This window comes from Meriones unguiculatus, chromosome 12, assembly GCF_030254825.1.
Source record: "Meriones unguiculatus strain TT.TT164.6M chromosome 12, Bangor_MerUng_6.1, whole genome shotgun sequence".
Taxonomy (NCBI): Eukaryota; Metazoa; Chordata; class Mammalia; order Rodentia; family Muridae; genus Meriones; species Meriones unguiculatus.
Window position 1 is genome coordinate 87018911 of NC_083360.1, and position 13012 is coordinate 87031922.

The 13012-nt window shown below is 49.2% G+C and overlaps 2 protein-coding genes across 12 annotated transcripts in view; one reads left to right on the forward strand and one right to left on the reverse strand.

Moving 5' to 3' along the window:
* Positions 1 to 11105, forward strand: part of Nrdc (nardilysin convertase) — a 66863-nt gene extending 55758 nt beyond the window's left edge. For all 3 annotated transcript variants that reach the window (XM_021660836.2, XM_021660842.2, XM_060366103.1), the window contains 12 exons: positions 1473 to 1623; positions 3354 to 3481; positions 4351 to 4513; positions 5694 to 5725; positions 5937 to 6075; positions 7721 to 7768; positions 8036 to 8088; positions 8426 to 8509; positions 9301 to 9391; positions 9614 to 9730; positions 10382 to 10471; positions 10569 to 11105. In XM_021660836.2, the coding sequence (XP_021516511.1) occupies positions 1473 to 1623; positions 3354 to 3481; positions 4351 to 4513; positions 5694 to 5725; positions 5937 to 6075; positions 7721 to 7768; positions 8036 to 8088; positions 8426 to 8509; positions 9301 to 9391; positions 9614 to 9730; positions 10382 to 10471; positions 10569 to 10763 (1291 nt within the window). In that variant the 3' untranslated portion in view covers positions 10764 to 11105. The remainder of the gene's footprint in view (positions 1 to 1472; positions 1624 to 3353; positions 3482 to 4350; positions 4514 to 5693; positions 5726 to 5936; positions 6076 to 7720; positions 7769 to 8035; positions 8089 to 8425; positions 8510 to 9300; positions 9392 to 9613; positions 9731 to 10381; positions 10472 to 10568) is intronic.
* Positions 11106 to 11300: 195 nt separating this feature from the next.
* Positions 11301 to 13012, reverse strand: part of Osbpl9 (oxysterol binding protein like 9) — a 121825-nt gene continuing 120113 nt past the window's right edge. For all 9 annotated transcript variants that reach the window (XM_060366106.1, XM_060366105.1, XM_021660874.2 and 6 more), the window contains 3 exons: positions 12639 to 12730; positions 12133 to 12268; positions 11301 to 11981 (listed from right to left, as the gene is read on the reverse strand). In XM_060366106.1, the coding sequence (XP_060222089.1) occupies positions 11907 to 11981; positions 12133 to 12268; positions 12639 to 12730 (303 nt within the window). In that variant the 3' untranslated portion in view covers positions 11301 to 11906. The remainder of the gene's footprint in view (positions 11982 to 12132; positions 12269 to 12638; positions 12731 to 13012) is intronic.

The following is a 13012-nucleotide window of genomic DNA, read 5'->3' on the forward strand; positions in this document are numbered from 1 at the left end:
TGCCTGAGTTCCTATCCTGACTTCCTTTGGTGATGGACTGTGATGTGGAAGTGGAAGCAGAGTAAACCCTTTCCTTCCGAGTTGCTTTTGGCGCTGGTGCTTCACTGCAGTAGTGACCCTGAGTAAGACGTTGGCGCTAGGAGTGGAGCGCCAGCCGGCAGACTGGACTCTGTGGGGGGGGATGAGGAAGGGCTGTGGAGTTTGGGGCTAGAAGCTATTGAGCGTTGAGAGCTTAGAGCTGTGCTGGGGACTTGGAGGCACAGTGCTGAGTGGTGCAGAAGGTGGCCTGGGCTTGTGAACACCGTCTGGGGCCTTTTGTGTAACCTTTTCACGTAAGAAGGTGTGACGTCTGGTCAGCTGGGGCTGAAGAATGAATGCCCATTCGGACTTCTGGGAAGCGTTTTCTCAGGGCCAGCACACATTGACTTGTGTTAATTACTGGAAAACAGTTTTATTTCGGTCTGAACACTTGGTTATTTTCTCTTTTAGTACTTGCACTATGCTGGCTGTTGACTTATTTTTCTGTGCTCTAAGCAAGTTAGAATAACTGGTCGGCAGGTCGCAGTTCCTGGCTTGGGCGTGTTTAGCCTTCCTGGGAACTAGGAGGGGAACCATTGCGGCTGGCTCCTCACCTGCAGAGAAGACCAGCTCAGTTTCTGTTATCTGGTCCTTGATGATTTGCAGGGAGTTAGGATTTATTTTATTTTAAATTGTATGTGCTTGTATGCTTCTAGTGGGGGTCGCGGGTGTGTGTGTGCGCGTGTATCGTTGGGGACAGTCCAGAAGAAGGCATTGCCTCTCCTGCGCTGGAATTAGAAGCAGCTGTGACGTGCTTGTTGTGGGTGCTAGGAACTAAACTAGGTCCTAAGCAAGAGTGCATGTGCTGTTAGCTCTGCGCGCTCTCCACCCCCAGCTTCCAGACTTTTAGTTAGACCTTTCTCTTTACACGTTGCTCACGTATTTATATAGGTAACTCGCTGCGGGAGATCAGAGGGCCCAAAAAGTGAGTTACAGGAAAGGCTCAGACACTGTTAGTGCCTTTCTTTGCCTCTTAACTGTAAAATCCAGCTCTGAAGTGTCCATCCCCCAAATATATTGCTCTTCTCCCTTTTCTCATGTTTTAGGTTTATGAGTCTGCAAGCCTAGCCTGGTGGGTAGCTGGGCTGCTGGCTAGTTGGGGTTGGTTGTTTCTGATGCTGGCTCATTCCCTCACTGTATTTTGCCATTGTCATGTTCTACATGTATGTGACATGAAAAGATTGGCAAACACTCAGGGCAGCCCTGTGATACCCCTGTGAAGCTGGTCCTGAGTAAGCTGGACTGACTTTCAGACCTCATGGGTTGTCCGTCCTGGAGTAGAGAATTAACACCTTACTAAAAAAAGTGAAGTTTCGTACTCTGATAGAAACAGCTCTACTTACTCTCGTTTCTCCTGCCAGTTAATGACGCTAGTTACAATTTGTGCTTTGCAGTGTTGTCCTCTTTGACATCTTTGTCAACATTCTCACTCACAACCTTGCTGAGCCAGCCTATGAGGCTGACGTGGCGCAGCTGGAGTATAAGCTGGTGGCTGGGGAGCATGGCTTGATTATCCGAGTGAAAGGCTTCAACCACAAACTACCTGTAAGTACACAGCTCCATTTTTCTCCGGTGTGGAGGCCCGTGTTCCTCTTTACTGCCCCAAGGTGCTACTCGGAAGCCTCCGTGTGGGTCTGTGGTGGAGAAGTGTCCCCATGGGGTCCTCTTGCGTGTGGCCCTGTTGTGACTTTGAACATACACAGGGTCTTTGCCCCGGCTCCCTCGGTGTGGGCTGTGATGTGTTTTAGCACAGCCTTGGAGAAGCAGGCTAGAGCAGGCCTACCCCTGATGCTGGGACTTGATGAGTCTCAACTGTAAGGACTCTCCTGTCTCTGGGAACACGGTGCCTGGCTTCTTCTGCATGGGTGCTGGGGTGGAATGTGCGTCTTTATGCTTGCGTGGCAAGCAGTTTACTAACTGAGCCATCTCCCCAGCCCCAAGAAACACACACACACACACACACACACACACACATTATTGGCAGTGCACAGAGAGCAAACAGCCCGTGTTTAGGCATGAGCTCACTTCCCTTTGCCTTTGTTCCTCTGAAATCCTTACTAGCATTTAGGTTTGGTTTGAGGTGAATTCTCATAAAAGAGCAATAATAAATTTAAGGAAAGACATTAATATTTTGGGAACTGGGTTCATGTAAGAAAGATTCCACAGGAAAGAGCCTAACAGAGTCCAACTTTGTGCTGGCAGAGTAACTGAAAAGTATAATTCTTTCCTTTATACCTTTGCCTCTGTTTGCTTAACAGGAAGCACTATGGAGTGATTTACTTTGGTTCACCTCCAAGTTTTAAGATTCAAACAAATTAAATCCCAGAATACAGTGGGCGTCTTTTGGGAAATAAGTTTAAAAAGCTGATTCAAAATACAAACCTTAGAAAATTGATGTTCTTCATTTTTTTGAGGCTTACCTCACCTTTTCTATAATTATATAGAATATTTATAGAAAGCTAAAAATTGATATATTTACAGAGTATAGATAAAGCTTTTTAAAAAAATTAAAAATGAAATATAACAACGTTGTAGAATAAATGATGCACCTTGCCTAAGTTCCTGAATGATAGACTTGGTCAGTGTCATAGACTTGGTCAGTGTCAGGCTGTCAGTGACCAGCTGTCCTGGTTGATCCAATAGCCTTTTCCATTTCCGTTTATTATCCTTTAGAAATGATTGGAAGCAAGTATGTGAGTTACATGTTGGGAAAAACAAAATATCTAGGATTAGGAAATAGTTTTAAGTTCGAGCTAAAGAAAAGAGTAAAACTTCTCATTTCTAGGTAAGGTAGTTGTTTTGTTTGTTACTTTTGGAGACAGGGTCTCACTATGTAGCTCAGGCCGTCCTGGAACTCACTATGTAGACCACTATGTAGTCAGACTGGCCTTGAACTCACAGAGGTTCGCCTGCCTCTTTCTCCCCGAGTGCTGGGAAAAGGCATGAGCCACCATGCCTAGCTTGGATAAGACAATTCAATATTAAATAGTTATCACAGTTTTCAAAATGTATATGCAAATATAATACCCTTCCAGCTAAAGATGCATTTTAAAGATAGTTTGGAAGGAAAATGATGAAAACTGAAGACACATTGCTTCAACTTTGAGGACTATTGCGGCCTTGGCCACTGGCAGTTGAGGCATGAGCCCTTCCCTTAGGTTCCTTGCAGCGCCTGTGTCCTCCCTGGCCCGTGGTGCTAACTGAAGGAAAGTGGGTCCTCCCTGAAGTGTAGTGTGTCTCTGTGCTTTGCTGCTCACGTGGCTCTCCCCTCTCAGCTGCTCTTCCAGCTCATTATTGACTACCTGGCTGAGTTCAGCTCCACCCCCGCTGTCTTTACCATGATAACGGAGCAGCTGAAGAAGACCTACTTCAACATCCTCATCAAGCCGGAGACGCTGGCCAAGTAGGTGTTGAGGAGACACACGCCCTAGAGTGCTTGCTTTGCTAGGAGGGGTGTATGAGGTCTGAGTTAAAGTGTTCACCGTGCCAGTGCCCTTCAACCTTGACAGCTGAGAATTCAACCAGGGTTCCAGCAGAGTCCAGGAGCAACAGCTTAAACATCGCGGCATGCGCCCCAGGGCCGATTGCAAGCGCATGCGCGTCTGTATGTGAACAGGAGAAAGCCCCGTGGGACTCTTGAACAGAGCGGAGAGCTCCATGGGAAGGGCAGGAAAGGCTCCTGTGGGTTGGCACAGCCCTTTGTCAGGTGGCTTTAAGCCCCTCCATGCGTCATTGCTTGATGTCTGTAATTGGTCATAAAACAGCTGACCTTAAACATAGGTCCTGCTTTTGTTGTATAAGTGACAAAACGTTGAGTCACAGATATTAGGAACTCGAGAAATTCAGTAGCTCTTAGGGAAGCAGTTTGGAGGTGGACAATGAAGTTAGTCTGATAATGAGCTAGGGTCATTACCCAGACTATAAATCATCACAATCATGGACACTATTAGATTATCTTCTAGTAATACAAATTAGTGAAATTTATAACAAAAGTAGAAATAATTTAAAATTTAAAATTTGTTAAAATTAGTTAAATTTGACTCGTTTGACTTAAGTGAAATCTTTCACTCTGCAACTGAGACAGGAAGGTGGGCAAACCTATTTAAAACTCTGTATGCAGTTTTAATTGCTGATTTGGCGGCTATGGCATTTTTCTCCATCATAAGTTATGGTGGGAATCACCTGTCTTTGGAATGCAGTAGAATCTTGACCTGAAATTTTTCTTAAGATACATTTCTTGTAACATTAAAAAAAAATATATCCCTTGTACAGAGATGTGCGGCTCTTAATCCTGGAATATTCCCGCTGGTCTATGATTGACAAGTACCGAGCTCTGATGGATGGCCTTTCCCTTGATTCTCTGCTGAACTTTGTCAAGGATTTTAAATCCCAGCTCTTTGTGGAGGGCCTGGTGCAAGGGAATGTTACAAGCACGGTGAGTAAGGGGTTCTCACAGTAGGCGGAGCCTGTCAGTGTGCTTTGGGTCTGGACTTACTCTTTCCTAAAGGCTTTGGTGGTGAGCATTGCCAAGTTCTGGTGGGAGTATCCGACCCCTGATCCGGGCAGCTCTGTTCTCAGGAAGAAGACGGTTTATGATTGCGTTAAAGGGGTTTGTTATTAATTTGGTTTTGGTTAAATTTGCTGAAGATCCTATGTGGAGACGAATGTAGAGATTGAAATAGGAGGGTGATAAAGTATGCGCACACACATGCACAGCCAGAATCTGCAAGCCAGGCCTGTCCACGCTAAGAAGTAAAGCAGTTTCCAGGGGCCCGTGGGGGTGCGGAGAGGGAGAAGAGAGTTGTTTAATGGGTATATACTTCTGGTGGGGATGTTCTGAAAGTTTGTCTCACAAGTATCACTGTACACTTTTAAAACTGGTTAAGCAATGAGCTGAGTTATAGGAAAATGGTGAAGCCTGAAAATAATGGAATAAATGAAAAGAAGTGCCTAGGAGACACCCAGGAAAAAGATGCCTTAACTACCCTGGCTGACTGGCTAAGGCATGGAGCGGCCTTTTGGGAGAACATAAAAATGGTCACTGGTAAATGGTGGCTATAAAAATGGTCACTGGTAAACGGTGGCTATAAAAATGGTCACTGGTAAACGGTGGCTTCTGCTCTGCCCTTTGTTTCTGGGAAGGGTATAACTCTGAGCCGCACACCAGTCTTGGTTTCTGTTCCTGAGCCTCGCCAGCTGTCTGCATCTGGCACGGCGGGAGGACAGGTCGAGCTTTGGGCTGAGGAGGAGGTGGTGTGACCGTGTGAAATAGCCACAGGAGAAGTGACCGAGTTGAGCTTACCTTCGCTCAGCTCTTGTAGTCAGTTAGTCCAAGCGCTGGTCTGTTACTTGCTCTACCCAGGCCGTGTCCACTGGCGCAGACTTCCAGAATGCAGCCCTGGCCATGGCATGGCCAGCTAGATAATGTGAGCAGGGAGCTGTTGAAATGTAAAGTCCAGCAGAGGGGCAGCCCGAGTCGCTTAGCGTGTGATGAACGGCTTGTCCTGAGTTCAGGTGGCAGACCCGCCTTCCTCATGCTGCCAGAGTGTGCAGGCACTTAGAGGCTGCGGTTACCAAGCTCTGAGGTCGGTGTCTGCTTGTCTTTTATCTTGTAGGAGTCTATGGATTTCTTGAAATACGTTGTTGAGTAAGTATTGGGTTCAGTTTTCTTGTTGAGGTGCCCTTCCCAGAAAGCCAAGTGTTCCTCAGCTGATTCATACCCTCCCTGCACTTGCTTGGTTTTCTGGAGCCTGATGTAAACAGAGCAGTTCAGAAGGGAGGTGGAGCCCAGGCTGTTCGGTTTGGGCTTGGGGGGAGCGGAAGATCTGCCCCTGGGAGCCGCGCTGACTGTTTTGCAGCAAGCTGAACTTCATGCCCCTGGAGCGGGAGATGCCCGTGCAGTTCCAGGTGGTGGAGCTGCCGGGCGGCCACCACCTGTGCAAGGTCAAAGCTCTCAACAAAGGCGACGCCAACTCTGAAGTCACCGTGTACTACCAGGTGAGCGGGCCACTCGCCCAAGGGCGGCGGGAGTCTGTCCCCGGCCGAGCCTGAGTAGAGAAGACGTTTGTTAAAGGGCACGCAGGAAGAAACGAGAGCGAGCCTAGCTGAGCGGTCAGTGCAGACAGCATGACCACCAGATAAGAAGGATCCATCGCCTGCTTTTCGTGGGGTGGTAAATCCGAGGCAGAATTCTTTATTGTCTGGGACCCAGTGGAGGGAGGAGGCGGCGGTCTGCAACCAATTGCCTTTCAGCACCCCTCGGTCAGCTCAGAGCCTGCTTTAGCCTTTGGTTGATCCCACTACTAATTTGTGAATATCCTCTCTGAACCTGTCCTGTCCAGTCTGTGGTCTAGCCTTTGGGTAACATGGCCTTGCTTACTTTCTTTTTTACTTTTTATTGTTGCTGATCCTGGGCCTGACCCCCGCCTCCCCATTGTCTGTGTGTCTGTGTGTGCATACAGGTGTATGTAGAAGTCAGAGGTCAACCTTGGATATCATTCCTCAGGTGCCATCCATTCCCCTGCCCCCTCTTTTTTAAAAACTTTGAGTCCAGTCCCTCACTGGCTTGGAGTGCACCATGTAGGGACGGCTGTGGCCACTGAGCCCTGTGATTACAAGTATATGCCGCCATACCAAGAGTTTTCTTTTCCAAGAAAAGTATTTTCATTTTGAGTGTTTTGCCTGCATGTATGTCCGTGTACCGAGTGTATGCCTGGTGCCTGCAGAGCCTAGAAGGGTGTCGGAGCGTTGAACTGGAGTCACAGATGGTTGTGAGCCACTGTTCGGGTGCTAGGAACTAGTTCCAGCTCCACCCTGCATTTCTTAAGTGTGGGTTCTGGGGATTGAACTCATGTCCTTGTGCATGTAAGGCAAGCGCTGGCCGCCTGAACCATCTCCCCAGTCATCCCTCCTCCCCCGTCCCGTCTTCTTTGACATTGTCCTGGTTTTCAGAAGTAAATTCATCATCAAATGATGCCATGATCATCTCATACAAACTGCTTCATTTAGGAAACTCTTTCCCTCCACAGAACAGACTTGACTGGTTTTGTTGCAGCCCTCTCAAAGGGAAACAGAGGAAGTCTTGCTGCTTGTTGGTCAGAGCTGTTAGGACATGCAGGCGCTGTCTTTTTCCTCTGGTGAAATAGGAAAGCCAAGGAATGAATGTCTAAGAAGCCTGCAAGAGACCTACTCCGACATGCACTAGCAACGTCCTTGTTTGGCCTCCGTCCACACTTTTATTCTGAGTTTGTGTGCTGTTCTCCAGGCTTCTGGGCTACTTTCGTAGTACTTGGTTTGTGCCTATGTGTTTGAGAAACAGATTCAGCTCCTCCACAGCCACTACCCTGCTATCCTCCTTAGGTCCTTGAACGACAGGTACTTGACTTTACCATGTATCCTGGGCCTTGCAGGCAGGCGCTGTCAGGCTAGGACTGTTGGCTCACCCATGTCTACCTGGAAGTGTACACTAGTGCCAGCCAGTCTACAACTAGCGGTGTTCCAGCAGGATTCCTGCTCTCCGGCTTTCAGGCTGCTGGGAGGGTAGATAATAAACAGGACTGTGAGGGCAGGAACCCTAGGAGAGTAGTGGCCAAGGTCATTAAACCTGTGGGCCATTGCTCATCTGCTCACCTTTCCCCTTCAGTCAGGTACCAGGAGTCTAAGAGAATACACGCTCATGGAGCTTCTTGTGGTAAGTGCACGGAGGGTGGGCTTCAGGGGTTCCTGGTCTACCATGAGGCCAACATTTATGCCGAGGGGCTGTGCAGCTGTGCAGGTCAGAAACTTGTAACTGGAGGGTCAGGCTGTCTATCTGCATCCCATATGCGCAGTCAAGGGCCTGGACCATGTAGGAGAAAAGCTTGTATGGGAGGCTGGATTTTGGAATTTATGGAACTCTGGGGCAGGAAATTGGCTTCTTTCCCGGAAGCTGGGCTGATGGAAGTATGCTGGGTTACAGATGCACATGGAGGAGCCCTGCTTTGACTTCCTTCGAACCAAGCAGACCCTGGGGTAAGTGCGGGCAAGAGCGCTGCGGACCGGGCTTCCCCTGCAGGCAGCTGGCCAGTCCACCGTGGCCCTTGCCTACCCTCCGGGGTAGTACCTACACGTCTGCCCTTCGGCAGTCTGTATGATGGACGATGATCCTTCAGTTTGTTCAGGCACTGGACAAGCTGGAAAAGTTAGCTTGAACCTAGTTGAACAGCGGGTGGGGACCTGCACTTCTACACAAGCAGCTGCGCGCCCACACTTCCAAAAGGGCAGAAGCCCGTTACCGCCATGCTCAGCGCCTCTCTGGACAGGAACCGGGTCACCACGTGAACTCCTGAACTTCTCTGTCTGGCTCTAGGTACCATGTCTACCCAACCTGTAGAAACACATCTGGGATTCTAGGATTCTCTGTGACTGTTGGGACTCAGGCAACCAAATACAAGTAAGAGAGTGACTGGGTCCCCCGCTATTCTTTAGAGGGGGTCGTGGTGAATGGCTGCAGGCACGTCCCTGAGTCTTGTACAGCTGAGGCCAGCATGGTTTGCTTTGCTTAGTTGGCAGGCGTGGGACGGACAATGGCCAACCCATCTAGGACTAACAAGAGGCTTTGCTGCGGCTCAAATCTTATACTTCACTCTGTAGGGCTTACAGGTTTGACTTCAGGGAGAGCAGAGAAAAAGGCTGTTGGGCTGATGGTTATAGAGTATCTCTGAATGCACAAAGCCCTGGGTTGGATTCCCAGAACCACACAGAGGCAGGCGTGATCACATCCTCTTGTAATCCCAGCACTTGGGAGGCAGTCAGGTGGATAAGTCAGAGCCAGCCCAGGCTGCACGACTGTCTTAACCCCCAGACCACTGGATAGCTCAGCGGCTAGGACTACCTGCTCTCAGCCTATGTGGTGGCTCAAACCTGTGTCTGACTCCAAGAAACCCAGTGCTTTCTTCTGACCTCTGTGGGCACCAGGCACATGCGTGAGCAAAACACACATACACATAAAAACAAAGCCACAGGAGACATGGACCCTGAGGGGTAAGGCCCTGACAGTGTGAGGCGTGGCATGGCCCAGGTGGATGTCGACACATCACTGTCTGGGCACCAGGAGAGGAGGCTGAAGCTTGGAGCGGCAGCTCTTCCTCAGTTTCCTTGCTTTCCTGGCTTAGGGTAGAGAACCTTCAGGCTTTATGCCTGAGTGAGCCTGAATTCCTTTGGCTTCTACCCGAATTGTTTCAGCTCCGAAACTGTTGACAAGAAGATAGAAGAATTTCTTTCCAGCTTCGAGGAGAAGATTGAGAACCTCACTGAAGATGCATTCAATACTCAGGTGACTAGTGCCCTGTCTTGGGAAGCCTTCAGGACACCAGAGCTGGTCACTGCCATGCTTGCACGATGGCAAGGGTGTTTACATTCCAGTACATTTTTACAAATGTCCCTCTAAAACCCCCGATACACACGCAGAGATATGCACACACGCACACTGGCATGTCTGCCACAAGCCGCTTGTTCTGAATGGGTGTGAGGTCACGGCTGAGCATGTTTCTGACAGGTCACAGCTCTGATCAAGTTGAAGGAGTGTGAGGACACACACCTCGGGGAGGAGGTGGACAGGAACTGGAATGAAGTGGTGACACAGCAGTACCTCTTTGACCGCCTTGCCCACGAGGTAATGATCTGTCAGAGCAAGACAGCCCTGAAGGCCTGGGGAAGGCCCTCAGCTGCGTTGTCCTGGGTCCAGACAGTGCTGTGTGGAGGGAAATTTCGGCCATGTTTCCTGGCTCACTGTTTCTGTCATCTGTGGTTTTCAGGCTCTGTAGTCTCTCCCTGGGTAGCAGCTCTTTAAGATGCTAACCTTTACCTCTACATGGACCAGCCAGAGGTTATTATGAAGTTTTAAGGGGGCAACTTATGGGGTCTACAGAAACAGAGCACTCATGTTTTTATGGAGTTCCTCCAGGTCTTTTGGCAACTTCTAGCTGACATTTGAAATCAATGAGACCATCACAACAGCGCTTTGGTCCTCTTGTCCAGGCGACTGATGCGCACCACATACCAAAGGCATCAGCGCAGCTCAGCCATTGCTGGAGCGTGCAGTGTGCGACTCTAGGCTGGCTTTCTGGTGCCCGCTGTGGGGCTGATGCACACACAGTTGCTAGGAAGGCCAGTCCCTGAGAACCTTTGTCCTTTTGTGAAAGGGCAGGGGCAGGTTGACACAAGCCAAGTAAGATAAACTCAGATTCTTAGGGGGCGGGGGACAGACTTCTGCCTAAGACGACGCCCTTACTCATGCTCTTTTCCCGTCCTCCCTCTCTGCAAGATTGAAGCGCTGAAGTCTTTCTCAAAGTCAGACCTGGTCAGCTGGTTCAAGGCTCACAGGGGGCCTGGAAGTAAAATGCTCAGCGTTCATGTGAGTGCAGCCAACCGTCTGAAGTCCTTGTGAAAAACTGAAGTCTTGCTCACATCTAGCTGGCAAGTTTCTAAGCCGCCTCTTTGGCCCCTTTCAGGTTGTTGGATATGGGAAGTATGAACTGGAAGAGGATGGCACCCGTTCCAGCGAGGATCCCAGTTCTCGTGAAGGGATGCGGCTCCTCTACCTGCCACCCTCTCCTCTCCTGGCAGACTCCACCATCCCCATTACGGACATCAGGGCCTTCACATCAACACTCAGCCTCTTCCCCTACCATAAAATAGTCAAATAAACTGCAGTCTCATTGGCCTGAAGCAGTGTGTATTTAAAGACGTGTGTGCATTTTATGGAATTACACGATTGCCTTAGGGCTTCGGTTGGATTTTTGCGCTGGCAACCTAGATTTGATTTACGAGAAGACTAACCCAGGGCTACTGGACTGGGTGGCAATGAGATAGATAGTATCCAAGTGTGATCCAGACACTTCCGTCAGCAGTGTGGGGGCCCTGGCCTGTGTCCTCTGAGGAGAACTCAGTTCTTGTGTGCCTACATGCAACTAATTTGTTATAGCACCAAACTGCCCTGTTTTTGTTTAATGTATTTTTAAATAAACATAGTTCTGTATTTCCCTTCAGATCAAGCCATCTGCTGTGGCCTTTTTGGGGGCTGGGGGTGGGAAAGTGAGGTCCCCAGCTCTGTAATCCAGTGAGGTTCCAGGATGAGCAGTATGCACTATTGATGGTGGTGTGTGGTTGGAGGGCTGGGAACGGTGCTTCAGTCAGGTCGCCAAGATTGGCGTTCGAGCTCATAAAACAATGAAGGAAACATATTTTTAAAAAGGTTGGAAAATTATTTTATGAAGCCTTAAGAAGCGCTGCATACTAATCCAGGTTTAGATACAATCTAATAGTTCAGTTCTAAAATAAAGGTTATAGGTGAAACCATGAAATTCCCTTAACACTTGATTTTCATACACTGCGCTAATTTTCTAAAACAACTCTGAGGATACAGTATTTACAGGTGCGTGTACTTGTGAAAAACTGTCAGGTATATCATGTGTGTGTGTATCTAGAACCAGAGAGTATATGAACTAGGAGACAAGGATTTTATGCCTCAACAGCAGAATTGAAGGACAGGAAGCTGAGACCCTGGTCCGTCTATAAATGCTTTTCAAAGCGTGGGATCTGGAAAAGGAAGAGACATCTTGTTTCAAAACCTGAAGTTTTTCTCAGGACTGAAGTCAAAATTGTAACTGCCACAGAGGAGAAAAGGGAAGCGTTTTCCACTTTAATTGTTCGTCTGTGTCGTCAAGTCCAGTATCCCTGAGATAGGAACCACTGCAATAAGAAGGGAGTGCCAGGTTCTCCTGGAGGAAGATCGATTGTTGCTCAGTGACGCCTGCTGCCTGGTCCCCAGCGTGGGCTGAGGTGCCAGCCTAGTGCTTCACAGCACCGAGACGCTTCAGTAGCGGCTCATCGTAAACCCAGCACTCCCCATCTTCATGGAAGAGCTGCAGAAGGAAGAGGACTCTGTTAGGCAGTGCACGTCTTCACCCCGTCTACTCCCGCTGCTAGAGTGAGTGTCAGGTAGGGTCGGGTCCGGGATCCAGTGTTCGCTGACACGAACCAGTTAGTGCTCAAGCTACAGAGGAAACGACTTACCCTTGTCTCCCACTGAATTTCTTTCTCCTTCCTTTCTCTGGCTTCTGCTCTCTGTCTTTCTTCAAGTCTGTGCTTTGCTTCGGTTGCTGCATCAATGTCTCTGATTTTTAAGTTGAAAGTGACGTCCTTCCAAAGGCTAAAGAGATGGAAGGAGCTGTGAGGACACACACCCACACGGCCTGGCAGCTCCCGAGGGCCGCAGTGTAGACTGGACCCCTTAAGGTGCTAACTGTCAACAAGGGAAGGGTTTAGAGGCCAGCAGCAGGGACTTAAGGGCATGAGAAACAGCTCCTTCTCCAGGCTGCCATCTCGGCTGCCAGGAACGCGGCAGAGAGACGGCACAGAACTTAGCTGTGGTTACAAAGCTCTCAGTGCAGGTCCTGCCTGAGGACCCGGGCCCTGGAGCTCAGCTGGCACTGCTTTTCCATGCTCTGTCTCCTCAAGCAGACCCACGTGGACCCGGGCCTAGGCAAGCCAGAAGCATGGCAGCTGCTCTGGTTCCTTACCAGCGGGACTCATACTCGTTCTGATCTTCCAACTTCCTCACTTTTTTCTTGATGATAGGCAACTTCTTGGTGTCGACAAAGACAGTATTTTCCTAGACAGCAAGGGCGAAGCTGCGTTAGTGTTACCCGGAGGTCCTTCTCAGGGCCCTCTGACGCCCAAGGCCCCTCCTCTTAGCACAGTGAGTTTCCTATGCAACCCAAGTCTAGAGAAATTCTTGTTTTGCATTCAGAGGCAATTCAACAGCCGGCTTCAGCATGGCTGTGCGTGCACTCCATCAGACACGCTCGAGGATCAGTCACCAAGGTAAGCGGCCCCTGAAGATGGGCTGCAGCCCCCTCAGCTCCATGTCACCAGCTCCCGCTAATCCGTGTAG